The sequence below is a fragment of the Chelonoidis abingdonii genome, chromosome 1, assembly GCF_003597395.2.
Source record: "Chelonoidis abingdonii isolate Lonesome George chromosome 1, CheloAbing_2.0, whole genome shotgun sequence".
In the NCBI taxonomy this organism is placed as follows: Eukaryota; Metazoa; Chordata; order Testudines; family Testudinidae; genus Chelonoidis; species Chelonoidis abingdonii.
In genome coordinates, this window is record NC_133769.1 from 156,552,122 (window position 1) to 156,567,715 (window position 15,594).

Consider the following 15,594-nt stretch of genomic DNA (forward strand, 5'->3'; position numbering starts at 1 on the left):
CAGGTGTACAGCCAGCGCTGCAAACAGGGAGTTGCAGCGCTGGCTGAGCTTTTAAGTGTAGACACCTGCTAAGTTGCAGCGCTGTAACCCCCTCACCAGCGCTGCAACTTGCAAGTGTAGCCAAGCCCTTACAGTGACATGTGATCATGTCACCTGAACTGGAATCCATCTTTAACCTGGTGCTTTTCCATTTAGAAGGAGGACTGGGAGCCCAGAGAGGGACAAAGCTGTCCCGCCTTATGCAAAAGATATATAAGTGGGTGGAACAGAACAGAGAGGGGCTGCAATCATGAGAAATCCCCTAGCTACCACCTGAGCTGGAACAAGGACTGTACCGGGGGGAAGGATTGGGCACAGACTGGAAGGCGTCCAGTCTGTGATAGAAGCGTATTGAAACATATCTCTAAGGGTGAGCTTTTATCTGTATTCAGTTTTCTTACAGTATTAGGTTTACAGTTGCGTGTGTTGTTTTATTTTGCTTGGTAATTCACTTTGTTCTGTCTGTTATTACTTGGAACCACTTAAATCCTACTTTTTGTATTTAATAAAATCACTTTTTACTTATTAATTAACCCAGAGTATGTATTAATACCTTGGGGTGGGGGACAAACAGCTGTGCATATCTCTCTATCAGTGTTATAAGCTTTATACAGGGTAAAATGGATTTATTTGTGGTTTGGACCCCATTGGGAACTGGGCATGTGGGTGTGGGAGACAAGAACACTTCTTAAACGGCTTTCAATTAAGCTTGCAGTTTGTGGGACGTGGTTCAGACCTGGATCTGTGTTTTATGTCTGGCAAGCGTGTCAGGCACAGCCAGGCAGGGCTCTGAAGTCCCAAGCTGGCAGTGAAAGCAGGGGCAGAAGTAGTCTTGGCACATCAGTTGGCAGCCCCAAGGGGGTTTCTGTGATCCAACCCATCACACTCTCCTTCTCCGTTGTCGGAGTTGCCGGCAAGAAGGAACTGAGAGGGCATAGGGCTGGTGGCGCCCCATACACCGGCGCATGAACCTGGGGCCCTAGGGGACACCAGAGCCATCTCTATGGATACCACTGAGGCAGGCCTGCACAACTCGTAAAGTGGTGAGTGCCATATTACTCCAAAGAAAACAGTTAAGGGCTGACCCCCTCCCCCCAGCGCCGCCAAGCCACCCCAAAACACAACACTCCCCCCCCAGCACTGTCCAGCCCCCCTGAAATACTCCTTCCCCTGCTCCCAGCACCGCCCGCCCCATGGAAATAAACCCTACTTCCTCAGCGCTGCCTCACCTTGGTAATATGTTATAGTGGGCCCTTAAGGTAGTATAATTAAGGTAAAAGAAAAAATGTCTTTTTGCTAGAAGTAGAACAAGCTCTTCCCCCAACTTTATCAATTGCCCTGTTGAATGAGTGAGGAAGGTGTGGAAGGCAGGCACCTCCAGACATCTACAACCCTTAGAGAGGGGATGGGAGTGAGACCAGATCAGTAGAACAGGTGAGCCACTGACTCCTCGCTTGCCTCTCAGCCCCCTGCACCTCCCCCGGCACGCCTACTAAACCCCCACCACTGCCTCCCTGCCCACTTGCCTCCTCAGCTCTCCCCCCCGCCCCCCCGCTCGCCTCATCCCCTGCAACTGTCCGGTCGCCCGCCTCTTCATTCCTCCTCCCTCGCTGCTTCCCTACTCACCTCCTGCAAGCTGCACAATGAGCCCACCTACTCATCCCCTGTGGGCCGCACAGTGAGTCCACACGGGCCGCATGTTGTGCAGGCCTGCACTAAGGGAAAAATTTCTGGCAGCCATCCATGTGGCCACACACACACCTAACATGGAAAAGACATGAGCAACACATCTTGAAGAACAGATGGATAGGTAGAAAGGAAGGTAACTGGGTTTTTTTCCGGGTGTTGGGGTTTCCTGATGTGAAAGGCTATGGTAAAATACATTTAAAAAATAAACACAGGAGTTCCTAACTTGCCTAGCACCAGAATGTTAAAAGCAGTGTTTGTCTCTAGATCACGAGGAGCATTCTAACAGTATGCAGGAAAATATGAATTTCAATTCAATGTTTTTTTAGTATGTAACATCACTCAGTTGAAGCAACACCTAGAGTAGGCCTTCTGAAGCTTTGGGAGGGGTGAGGATTTCTGCAAAAGCTGAAATAAGAAAAATACAAATTTAAGAATTAGCATAGGATAACATTTGTTTATCCTTTTCAGAGTTCAGGTTTTAACCCTGTGTTGAATATTAAAATCCACTCTTTCTGGAAACTAAATCAGTTATGTAGGAGACGAAATCATAAATGAAATGATCAAATGCAACGGAGGGTGATTTCTTCAGAGGATCAGAGTGTGCATCCTTTTAAAGCTTTGAGGACCAGCTCTTCTGCCTGTCAAACCTGATTCTCAGCAGATTTGTTCCACGTGAAGTCCCCTCAGATTTTTACATAAATTGAGAAGCTGCAGGCAGTGTTTGATAGGTGCAGCTGAGTTACTAGTGAAGAAGTCTGGATACAAGATCCAGGAATACTTTAATCTGTCTTGTTTTCATCTCTAATATATCTGTCTGCCTCCCACAACCACGGATATCTCTGTACTCTGTTGGTGTCAGGGATATGTCTATGTATTTTTACTTTTTAATATTTTATTATGTTCACTGACCCAGCACCAAACAGTGAAGTTTGCTTTCATCTCCATAGTCACCGCCGCTTTTCAAGTACATCATGATTTTGCATAAAATAAGCAAAACTTCTCATGGAACTGAAACTTGGTTTGAAAATTTTCAGTTCATTTTCTTACTATATTATATTCATTCATTGTTGATTTATTAGACGGATGTGTCCAAAACTCCAAGTGCGCTAGTAATTTAAAAAATCCCCACCAGCACTCTGCTGAATCAGTACAAAATGCTGCAACATTTCACAGGGTAGAGTCTGTATCCCTTCAATTCTCCAACCCAGGAACAGCTCTTACATTGCTTTTGTGTAAGAACACTCACTCTTGGCCTGTTCACACACAACTTCCAGTATGTAAAATCGCTCCCAGTTGTGTTACATGAATGCTCTGGCTAGCCAGTCATGAATTAAACTGCAGAGCAATACCAGCAAGCACTCTAATCCCAGACTTTTCCCCCAGAAATATGCATCTTGTATTGTTCAGCACACTACTGAACATTGCAAGCTCATAGGAAGCCTATTATTTCATCAAAGGAAAATAATATGCACCAGCCTTGTTATCCCAAATGGAGTTTCCCCACACACTTCAACCAAACACAATGGCTAAGATAAAACAATAAGATAAGTTTATTAATTACAGGAAGTTAGATTTTAAGTGATTACAAGTAATGATGCATGAAAGTCAGGATCAGCTACAAAAGATATAACCGGGTAAAACGCAGGCTAATATCTAACTTAACAAGCTAAGTAACTTTAAAAACAAAGGTTTTGACTCACCATATGTTAACAGCAGTCTGTACTAGCTGAAAAGCTGTCCAGCCAGGACCACCCCTCCCCCAGTTCAATGATGATCAAGAGCTTTGAAGATAAGTCTTTACACTACATCCGTAGCATGGCTGATTTTGCCTCTGTGTTACAGGGGTCTCTGATAAGTGCATTTGTTATGTAGAGTTTGGGCTGAACTATTGAAATATAACAGATCAGAAAAGGATGGGCTGTCACCCTGCAAGGACACTGTCAAGTACATCTCTCTGTGTGTTTGTGACCTCTTTTAAATCCTCAAGTCACTGTGTTTGGTCAAGGTGCGTGCACCTGGCAGGCATTTTGACATTCAAGGCAGATTGATCTTTGCCCACTGCATGACAGCGTGGTTCCTGAAAGGCCTGGAGTGCCTTTATCTGTATGTCCGGGACATGGTTCCCCCTTGGGACCTGAATCTTGTGCTGTCAAGGCTCATGGGTCCCTGCTTCGAGCCCCTTGCTTCACGCTTTCTCCTGCTTCTCTCCTGGAAGGTCTCATTCTTGGTCACTATAACTTCGGCCTGTGGGGTGTACAAAATCAGGGCACTCACATTGGAACTGCTTTACACGATCCAGCTGTGTCTGCACCTGGCCTTTCTGTCCAAGATCATCTCCCAGTTCCATACTGGTCAAGACATAACTGCCAGTCTTTTGTCCAAAGTCTCTCACAATGGATGAGGAACGCAGGTTGCATACCCTGGACGTCAAACGGGCCCTGGCCTTCTACACAGATAGAACAAAACAGTTCTGTAAGGCAACACAGTTGTTCGTTGCTGTTGCAGATAGGATGAATGGTTGCCCAGTGTATGCCCAAAGAATATCATTGTGGATCATGGCCTGCATCCACTACTGTTATGAGCTGGTGAAGGTGCCCCCACCAGTGATAGTGACAGCTCATTCAACTAGGGCACAGGTGTCCTCGGCAGCCTTCCTTGCTCAGGTGCCAATCCAAGAAATTTGTCAGGCTAAGACCTGATCGTTTATAGTTCAGAAAGCAGTGATTTTGACACATGGATTTCCTTTGTTTTCTGCTCTGCACAGAAGTGTGTGTGTGTTCAGATGTATGCTATGTTTGCATTTAACAGTTTCCTCCTTGGTCCTTATTTTCTTCTTGCTTTTATTTCATTTTAGGTCGCATAAGCTTCATAGAACCTAATATCCAGAATGTGCCAAAAGACTTTGAGATTGAAATGCCAACCTTGGTTGGAGAGAGCCCACCATCCCAAGCACGAGTTTGTGGCGCTACTTTTCCTGGGGGCAGGTAGGAATGTGGCCAGTGGCGATTCCACTTGTGCTATTTCTGTTAACTTGATTGCCTTGTCATTGTCTGGTAATTGCCCACCTGGCCAGCCTGCAGTAATTCTCCTAACTCTTGGCTCCTAACCTGGTCCTTTAAAGTGTCCTTATTAGACAGCTCTGATGTAGCTAAATGAGATGACGATACCAAGCCCTGCATGGCAAATCCCTGATTCAGTGGCTTAACTGGGGAATTTTTGCTGAAGAGATTTTTCTCTGTACCCCCCTACTAGCCACTCTTACCTTCTCCATCTGCCTTTAAAATTTTCTTTCCATGACCTCCTGAATCCTCTTCGTTTCCTGTAGTCTCTGCTCGAAAGAAGAGAGAAACCAGAAAGGAAAGTAAGGAAACTAACAAGAATTTGATAGAAAGTTTGTTGTGTCTTTCCTTTCTCCATTTTGTTTAGCTCTTCCCAGGCTAAGGAATCTGACCTTAATCTTAAGGGGAGATTTTTTCACTCTGCTAAGCTGATTGCTAGAGTCTTTTACTTGGAAACTAAGGACTCAGAAGTCCTTTCAGAGCCCCTGAATAGAGGAGCCTTGCATGAATGGCTGGTCACTAGGTTCTAACAATGTCACTACTGTGTAGTGTGGTGATACACAGCTGGATTCAGTGCCACCTTCTGCCACTGATGGGCTTCAGGTGGACCGGAGCAGCTCCAGCCCCCAGAGGCTGCCACCGTGGGACTTTTGGCTTCTCTGCAGAGGAAAAGCAGAGAATACAGACTTCTTTGGGCTGTTTTTGTTCTGCATTACAAAGGAAAAACAGTGTTTCCTGCATATGGTCCCTGCTGCTTCTGCTCCTGCTTTTGTAGTCCCAATAACAAGTGTGTGTGACAAGGTTGGTGAGGTAATATGTTTTACTGGAGAAGCTGGTCCAATAAAAGCCATTACCTCACCATACCAAATGGACTAAAGGTAAAAAATCCACTGCTATCTACATACTACACAGACCACAGTGAGAGATTGCCATACTCTATCAAAGAAACTGAGGAACCAGCTGATCAGCATCCTATACAGCAAACAGGAAAACATCAAAAAAGAGCTCTCCAACCTGGAGACTTTCATTAATAACCAAACTTCCATACAAATGGACTTCACTAAAATAAGACAGGAGATCTACATTACTCACTTCACCTCTCTACAAACGGTCCAGGCTGAGGTTTATGTGGGTGGAAGCTATTGAAAACTGGTGGAATTTCCAGAGAGTCTCTTTCCAGTGGGTCCAGATGATGAAGATGTACATCAAGGTTAGCATAAGGTAGAGAAGGGGCGTGAGTGGTCTCTCTTGAGCCGAGGAGCGTGTTCCAGGTCGGCCATTAAAAATTTTTCTGGGCCATGCAGGTGCCCACAGAGGCCACTGATCTGGAGATATATATTTCATCAAATTTGAAATGTTTGTGTGTGAGGATAAAGGCACCAGAGGCTCAGCAGCCAGTGCACTGTTGGCATCATCAAGGCGATACGGTTCTGAACCAGCTTGTATGTCCATCTGTGTGTGGGATGTTTGGTGTAGAGAGCTCTACGTCCATGGTGGCTAGGATGGTGTTTTCTGTGAAGGTTCACCAATGCATTTGGTAGTTTCCTCAGGAACACAGTGGTGTCATGTGGGATAGCTGGGAGTGCTGATGGCAGGTTTCTGAGTAGCAGTCCACATATCCAGACAGTCTTCAGTAGATGCAATGCCGAGATGATGGGCGTCCAGATTTCGGGTTTGTGGATCATTGGGGTAGTAATAGAAAACCCTGGTCGTGGTCTGAGGTGTTGATTTGTTTCGGCCATTTTTTTTTGGTTTAGTGAAGGGATGTTGTCCTTGATTGTAAGATGTTGCAGTTTTCTTAGTGGATTCCTCAGTGGGATCTAAGGAAGTGGCCTGTAGAATTTGGTGTTGGAGAGTTGCTGGCAAGCCTCCTTTTGGTAGTCAGACCTGTCATGATGACAACAGCACCTCCTTTTATCAGCCTCTTTGACGATAATGTCATGGGGTGTTTTCTGAGACTGTGAAGATGGCATTGCATTCTGGCCCGACTTAGTGTGTTGAGTCTATATCTCTCAGATTTCTACGCTCGTGCACATTGGTGGGAAGCATTCATGAATAGGTCCAGACCTGTCATTTCGACCCTCAGGAGGTTCCAATGGGCGTTATCTTCTTCTTGTGCTCGGTTGGTGGATGAGGGTTCTCTCTCTCTTACTGTTCAGTGACCTGGAAGTATTTCTTTGATTCGTGAGTACGGGTGTGAAAGTAGCTTCCAGATCGCCGCAGACTGTATCATTGTTGGTGTCGTCGTGGCAGGGCGGAAAGAGAGTCCCCGAGATAGGACAACGGTTTCTTCTGTGCTGCTGTGTGTTGGATTTTTGTGGCCACCCGGTTGTGGCCCCCATGAGGCAGGTAGGAGTTTAGACAGCTTACAGTCCTTTTTCCTTTGTAGAAGGTGAAGTGAGTTATGAGATTCCTGTCCTTATTTTAGTGAAAGTCCATTGTATGGAAGTATATGGTCTCCAGCGTTGGAGAGCCCCCCTTTTCCTCCTTTTTTGGTTTTCCTGTTTGCTGTATCAGGAGCGTTATCACTGGGTTCCTCAGTTTCTTTTGAGTAAGAGGTTATGGCAAATTCTTCTCATTGCCTGTGTAGTATGTAGATAGCAGTTGGAGGTTTTACCTTTAGGTCCATTTGGTATGGTGAGTAATGGCTTTTATTGGACCAGCGTTCTCCAGTAAAAACATATTACCTCACCAACCTTGTCACACACCATTTTAATGGACTACAAAAGCAGTGAGCAGAAGCAGCAGGGACCATATGCACGGAAACACTTTTTCCTTTGTATGCAGAACAAAAACAGCCCAAAGAATCTGTATTCTCTGCTTTTCCTCTGCAGAGAAGCCAAAAGTCTCCACGTGTGGCAGCCTTCGGGTGGAGCTGCTCCGGTCCCCACCTGAAGCCAGTCGAGTGGCAGAATGTGGGCAAAGGTGGCACTGATCCAGCTGTGTATTCCACCACACTACACAGTAGTGACATTGTTTAGAACCTAGTGACCAGCCACATTTTTCTCTATTTCGAGGGGGCTCTGAAAGACTTCTGAGTGCCTTAGTTATCCAAGTAAAGACTCATACAAATCAGCTTAGCAGAGTGAAAATCTGTCCTCTTAAGGATTAAGGGTCAGATTCCTAGCCTGGGAAGAGCTAAACAAATGAGAGAAAGAAAGACAAAAAACAACTTTCGATCCAAATTCTTGTTAGTTTCCCTTACTTTCCTTTCTGGTTTCCTCTTCTTTCGATCTCTCTCAGAGACATACAGAAACGAAAAGAGATTTCAGGAGGTTCATGGTAAAGAAATTTTAAAGGCAGATGGAGCAAGTAGAGTGGCTAGTAGGGGCGTAGCAGAGAAAATGCTTTCAGGCAAAAATTCCCCAGTTAAGCACTGTTCAGGATTTGCCATGCAGGGCGTAGGTATCGTCATCACGTCATCAAGATGCTGTCTAATAAGGCTCATAATCCAGGTTAGGAGCAGAGTTAGGAGGAATTACTGTCTTCTTGCAATTACCAACACATTGACAAGGCAATCAAGTTAACAGGAAAATAGCACAGTGGAATCGCCACTGGCCCACCATTGCCTACCTGCCCCCAGGAAAGTAAGCGCCACAAACTCTGCTTGGGAATGGGGCTCTCTCCAACCAAAGGTTGGCATTTTCACAATCTCAAAGTCTTTTGGCACATTCTGGATATTAGCTATTGAAAGCTTATGCGACCTAAAAATGAAATAACATTATCTTAAGGGACCAAGGAGGAAAACTGTTAAATGCAAACATTAGCATATCTTAAACACCTTTCTGTGTCAGAGCAGAAAACAAAAGGGAAGATCCATGTGTCAAATCACTGCTTTTGAACTTAGTGATCTTGATCAGGTCTTAGCCTGACAAATTTCTTGGGATTGGGCACCTGAGCAAGGAAGGCTGCCGAGGGGACACCGGCGCTAGTGAATGAGGCTGTCACTATAACTGTGGAGCACCTTCACCAGCTTCATACAGTAGTGGATTTGCAGGCCGATGTCCTCTCTATTTCTTGGGCTACACTGGGAACCATTCATGCTCTCTCCTATATACAACTGTTGTTGCCTTTACAGGAACTGTTTTGTTCTATCTGTGTTCAGGGGCCCGTACGCCAATCAACCTGCGTTCCTCATCTGTGAGAGAACTTTTGACTGCAGTTATTGTCGTTGACCAGTATGGAATCTGGAGATATCTTGGACAGGGAAGGCAGTGCAGACACAGCTATGGATCGTGTTAAAGCATTCCCGCTGATTTGCCCTGATTTTGTACACCCCACAGGCCGAAGTTATTAGTGACCAAGAATGAGACTTCCAGGAAAAAGCAGGAGAAAGCCGTGATTCAAGGGGCTCGAGCAGGGCCCATGAGCCTTTCTATAATCTAGTGTCCCAAGTGGGAACCAGCGCGGTGTCCCGGCATACAGATAAAGCACTCCAGGCCTTTCAGGAACGCACACTGTCAGGCATGTGGCAAGATCTTCTGCCTTGAATTGTCAAAATGCCTGCCATGTGCACGCACCGATTGACCAAACACAGTGACTTTGCGGATTTAAAAGAGGTCACAAACACACAGAGAGACTTACTTGACAGTGTCCTTGCAGGGTGACAGCCCATCCTTTTCTATTCTGTTATATTGTCAATAGTTTCAGCCCAAAACTCTTAACATAACAAAGTGCACTTATCAGAGACCCCTGTTAACACAGGAGGGCAAAATCGAGCCATGCTACGGGATGTATGTAATATCTATCTTCAAGCTCTCTGATCATCATTTAACTGGGGAGGGGTGGTCTATCTCTTTTCAGCTAGTCGACTTGCGGGTTGAACATATGGTGAGTCAAAACCTTTGGTTTTTTATAGTTACTGTAGTTTGTTAAGTTAGATATTAGCTGCGTTTTACCCGGTTATACTTTTTTAGCTGATCCTGACTTTCGAGTTGCATTCCTTACTATCGTAATCACTTAAAATCTAGACTTCCTGTAATTAATAAAACACTTATCTTTACTCTTAGCAATTTGTAGTTTGGTTGAAGTGTGTGGGGAAACTCCCATTTGGGTAACAAGGCTGGTGCAATTTATTTTCCTTGATGACAATAATAGGCTTCCTTGGAGCTCTGCAATGAATTCTCTCTTATCTTGCAATTTCTGGGGGATGTAAAAGTCTGGATTAGAGTGCTTGCTGGTATTGCTTCTGCAGTTTAATCATGACTGGCTACCAGTTTATCTAACAACTGGGAGCTATTTACATACTGGATAAGTTGTGTGTGAACAGGGCCAAGAGTGAGTGGTTCTTACACAAAAAGGCTCTTTGTAAGAGCTGTTCCTGGGTTGTAGATTGAAGGATATACAGACTCTACCCTGTGAAATGTTGCATTTATTTGTACTGATTCAGCAGAGTGCTGGTGGGGATTTTATATTATGACTAGCGCACTTGAGTTTTTGGACACATCCGTCCTAATAAATCAACATGAATGATAAAATATGAATCTCTATACCAAGTTTCAGTTCCATGAGAAGTCTCTCTATTATATTGTACTTGAAGCCGGCGAGGTGACTAGGAGATGAAAGCGATGGAACGTTCACTTTTGTGCTGGTCACGTGAACATAATAAAATTATTAAAAGTAAAATACATAACTCCCTGACACAACAGAGTACAGAGATATCCGTGGTTGTGGGAGGCAGACAGATATATTAGAGATGAAAACAGACAGGATTAAAGTATTCCTGTCTTGACTTCTTCACTTAGTAACTCAGCTGCACCTATCAAACATTCCTGCAGCCTTCTCCAATTTTATATTATTTGAGTGGGACTTTCACGGGAAACAAATCTGCTGGAGAATTCAGTTTGACAGGCAGAAAGAGCTGTTCTCAAAGCCTGTAAAAGGATGCACATCTCGCTTCCTCTGAAGCTCACCCTCCGTTCATGTGACAATTTCATTTTTGATTTTCCGTCCTCTTATATAACTGATTTAGTTCCAGAAGCGTGGATTTTATATCTCTCTATATTATCTCTCTATAAAGGATAAACAATATGTTATTTCCATGCTAATTCTTAAATTTTTATTTTTTCTTATTTCGGCTTTTTGCAAAGAGATCCTCACCCTTCTCCAAAGCTTCAGAAGCTACTCTAGGTGTGCTTTCAACTGATGATTTACATACTAAATTATTTATTATTTTCCTGCATACTGTTTTAGACATGCTCCTCCGTGATCTAGAGACAATTCTTTTAACATTTGGTGCTAGGCAAAGTTTTTAGAACTCCATGTGTTATTTTTTTAAATGTATTTTACCATAGCCTTTCACATCTCAGGAAACCCCAACACCCCCCGGAAAAAACCCCAGTTACCTTCCTTTCTACCTATCCATCTGTTCTTCAAGATGTGTTGCTCTGTCTTTTCCATGTATTCACTAGGATGGCTTGCCAGATATTTTCCCTTAGTGCAGGCCTGCCTCTCTCTGCCCGTGTGGCTCACGTGCGTGCCCACAGATGAGTAGTGGTCATTGGGCGCTTGCAGGAGGTGAGTAGGGAGTAGCACGTGAGTGTGGCGAGAGGATGAGAGAGGGGTGCTGTGGGCGACGGACACAGTTGAGGGTGAGGCGAGCGGGGGGCTGGGGGGAGAGCTGAGGAGGCAAAGTGGGCAGGAGGCAGTGCTATTCTTGGAGGTGCGTTGGGTCTGAAGAGGCAAGCGAGGACGTCAGTGGCTCACCTGTTTACTGATCTGGTCTCACTCCCATCCCCTAAACTCAAGGGTTGTAGATGTTCTGGCGGTTGCCTGCCTTCCCACCCCTTCCTCCTACTCATTCAACAGGCAATTGATAAGTTGGGGAAGAGCTTACTTCTAGAAAAAGAATTTTTTGCTTTTACCTAAATGGGTAATACTACCTTAAGGCCCACGTATCACATATTACCAAGGTGATCTCTCCAGGCGCGAGAGTTAGGGTTTATTCGTCATTGGAGCGGGGCGGGGTGCTGGAGCAGGGGAAGGAGTTATTTCTATTTCTGGACAGTGTTGGGTTACCGACCGGGCTTCTTTCTTGCAGTGGTTGTAGCTGTGAGGGCCAGAGCTCCTTCTTTTTTTTAGTTGTTTATTATTTTTATTGGGTCGGGGATGCCTGAGATGTTGGTGTTGATGTTGTTATTTTTTGGCTTTGGTTTCTGATGGCGGTGGTATTTTTTTTGTCATGTGTGCTTATGGTTTTTGAGTATTTACTTTAGTGTGTCGGGCATATTCTTTCGTTGAGTGTTGTAGGTTGGCGTGTGATCTGGCAGGCGGCGGGGAGGGGGGTCAGCCTAACTTGTTGTCTTTGTTTGGTTTTGTACTTTTCGTAATATGGTGCGATTCCCATTTTACGTATGTGATTGCGCAGTGCTCTGTTCCTCTCTGATTGTGGTTATCCATTACTAATGGATTGCTCTGTGTTTGTCGCCCTAGTTGGTTCCTCGTGAGAGTCACTTGCGACCTTGTGTGTGTTATTGGGTTTAGGTGCAGCCACTCAGCTCTATCTGCCTCTGCGGCGTCTCTTTCGTGTTGTCCTGTGGTTATGTGTCTATAATCTCCGTATCAGCGGTGGAGTATAAGTGAGATGTGTGGTGAGTAGTGGTTTGATCTAGGCTCTCTCTATTGAATCGCCCCTTGGTGGTTGTGGCGGCCAATGCTGATGTGTCTAGGACTACTTGCGTGTCTCGCTGTCTGTGCTCTCATTCTGGCCTAGCTTGGATTGCTGTGTAGGGGTTCCCTGCTCTTGTGGCCTGTGTGCATGGGATCTACTCTGCTTGGTGCTGCTGAGCGATTTATAAACACCTGTGAGTCTCATTGTTGGCTGATTATATCTCCTAACGTCCCCTCATAACTTGTGTCTCGTGAAAGTGGAGCTAAGTGTTGAAAGCCGTGTTTTTTAAAAGAGTGATTACTTTGTGTCTAGCTCCTAGCATCTCGCCTGTATGCCACTTATCTGTCGACTATAGTTGGTTCCCAGACTGCATCTAGAGATGTGAATTTGCGCAGTTTTTCACCCTGTGTTGATAGTGCTTGGTTATGATGACTCGATCTATGATTAGATAGAGATATTCACAGTCTTGTGATTGTTGTCTCTCTCTTTACCCATCAGATGGTGTAATTTAGACTAAGAGTTTACCTTCTTGGTTATTTTTGATAATTATAATATGTGGTTAACTGAGCGTGAAGTGTTTATGTAAATTTTACACATGTAATAAGTTGCGAGTATTGTGTTTGTCTCTCAAGTAATCACCAGATACGTTGAAGCTCTCAATAAGTGTATTTTTGTGATACAGATCTATGGATTTACCTGATGTGAGACTTCCAATCATGAGCGCAGTATTTCGTGTTAGAGCCTCTATTGAGTTCCCGTGTAGGAATTATATCTGCAGTGTAGCAGATAACAGAAGTCGGCTTTCGCTGCCTTAGATTCTTTAGGTGTGTTTCAATTTACTCGGACTGTCATGTATTCTCTCCAGATCGTGTGGTGTTACGTTCCTGTTCCAGTGCTTTGTCTCTCCATAGCGGTTTCCCCCTCGGGCTCTTATGCGTAGTTCTGCTGTTGTTTCCGAGTGCTTTAGTTCGTAGGGTATTTTTGGCATGGTGGATTTGTCTTTTCTAGATTGCAGTCGCGTGTTTCTTGCGTTTCGTTCTGGTTGTCCATTCGCTCTGACAATTTTTTTTTGCATAAGCCTGCGGATGCGGCGCTCTTTGGTCGCCCCTCTCTGGTGGCTTCTCTCTCCGTCTTCCTTCTCTTGGTAGAATGGAAATTTCGACCAGATTAAAGATTGTCTTCCATTGTCTCGATGGGTGACGGATTGATCATCAGTGTCTACTGGTAGGGGGGCTGTGCGGTTACCTAACTCGTGTGCTTATGAGGTTGTCGCGCTGAGTGAGTGGTGGGGTTGGTAGCTCAGCGGGCTTGTATGAGTCGGTAAGCTTCTCAACTTAGGACAAGACTGGCAGGCCTCGATGGCGCGTGCACTCCATGGTATATGTGGCTCTCAGGTGGCGTGGTGGCGTGGTCTTAACGACTGTGGTGGTGCGTGCATGATCTTTTGGGTGTAGCGAGACCAGCTGCTGGGTGAGGTGGCAGCTGGCTGTGGGTCTGCGAGGGTCGGGGAGCATATCATGCAAGACCTAGCGGTGTGTTGGTATTGCCTCCGAGTATTTGACTTATCCCAGCATTCCTTTTCAGCTTCTCTTTGGTCACCGCTTAGGCACTCACTGCCCTGTGGCTCAGTGATCCGTCCTTTAAGATGCCCCGGAATTTTTAAAATCCTCTTCCTGTTTGTTCAGCGAGGTGGAGTGCAATCAATCAATCAGCAAGCAATGCCTCCACGCCCCAAACGTTCCCAGCATGGAGCACTGCCAAGCTGCCGATCTAATCAGTAGTTTGGGGAGAAGAGACAGTTCAGTCTCCCCGCCTGTGATCAACAGCCGCGAGAATATAATATAAATCTAACGGCCAATATTCCAGTTCAATGCAAGAAAAGGGGCTATCCGAGATTGCCGTCCGTGTAGGTTAAGTGAAAGAACTAGAGTGCCTACAGCAAAGCCCGTGAGTGGACAACACCGTCGCTGTCTGGTGCTTGCCCCCACGTACCTGCCGGTTTTACAATGAGTGCCGAAAATATTGTGTGCTACGTTCTGGTCCTTTGCTTCCCATGTTTAAGAAGAATGAATGCAAAACTGGAACAGGTTCAGTAGACGGGTATAGATGATTCCGAGGAATGGAAAATTCTGCCTTATGAAGTGAGACGCAAAGAGCTTGGCTTGTTTAGCCTGGGCCAAAAGGAAGCTCCTGGGGATTTGCTTGGCTATAATATAAATATTTATCTAGGGGTGGATTAACGTGTAGGGAAGGGAGAGGAATGATTTAAGTTTAGTAACTAACTGAGGCACAAGAGGACGATTGGATACAAAACTGGATATTAAGGAGTTTAGATTGAAATTAGACGACGGTTTCATTAACCTTAGGGGACGTGAAGTTCTTTGGAACGGAAACCTTCGAGGGAAGTAGTGGGGCAAGATTTATCGGGAGCTTTAGACTAAAGGGCCTTGATAAGTATATGGAGGGATGTTATGATGATATTTAATTTGGCATTGATTTTTATTATCGGCAAAGATATAGTCTGCTCAATGGTCTGTGAGGGATGTTGGTGGGATGGGAAACTGATTACTGCAAGAGAATCTTTCCTTTGTGCTGGCTGCGTGGTCTTGCCCAATGTCAGGGTTTAGGCTGATCGCCTATTGGGTCGGGAAGATATTTCTCCAGGTGCGATTGCAGAGGCCTCTGAGGTTTTTCGTCCATTCCTCTTGCATGCGTTTGGGGCCATGTGGGTCGCTGCTGGTGTGGATCCCTTGCAGCTTGAGGTCTTTCAAATCTCAATTTTTGGGATGTCATAACTCAGTCATGGAGTTCGGGGTTGTTATACATGTGTATGGGATAGGGTTTTTGTGGCCTGCCTTGTGCAGGAAGGTCAGGGACTAACGATGATCATATTGGTTCCCTTCTGACCTTAAGATCTATGATCACTGGATGTAACCCACTGCCAATCCTAGGATCAGTATCGGAAGTTCACAGCCTGGAGTACAACAGGGCTGAAAAGGGGAACACAGGCTGATGTTCCTGGCAGGACTGCACCAAGGAGCTGTTTTTACCCAGGAAGAAGGCAAGCCAGTCGCTTGCTTACTGGGTGCTACTATTGAGGAAGATCAGAGGGAGTCTGTTCCAGTAAGAAGCTATTTATTACAAGGATGCAAATGCTTTTTGGCAGCAGGCATGCCTAGATGTAGAATTAGGCCCATT

At 45.2% G+C, this 15,594-nt stretch overlaps 1 protein-coding gene across 1 annotated transcript in view; it reads left to right on the forward strand.

Moving 5' to 3' along the window:
• The window catches only part of POLQ (DNA polymerase theta), a 189,800-nt gene that overhangs the window by 156,526 nt on the left and 17,680 nt on the right, over positions 1 to 15,594 (forward strand). The window contains exon 23 of the mRNA XM_032773589.2: positions 4,583 to 4,712. Coding sequence (XP_032629480.2) covers positions 4,583 to 4,712 — 130 coding nt within the window. The remainder of the gene's footprint in view (positions 1 to 4,582; positions 4,713 to 15,594) is intronic.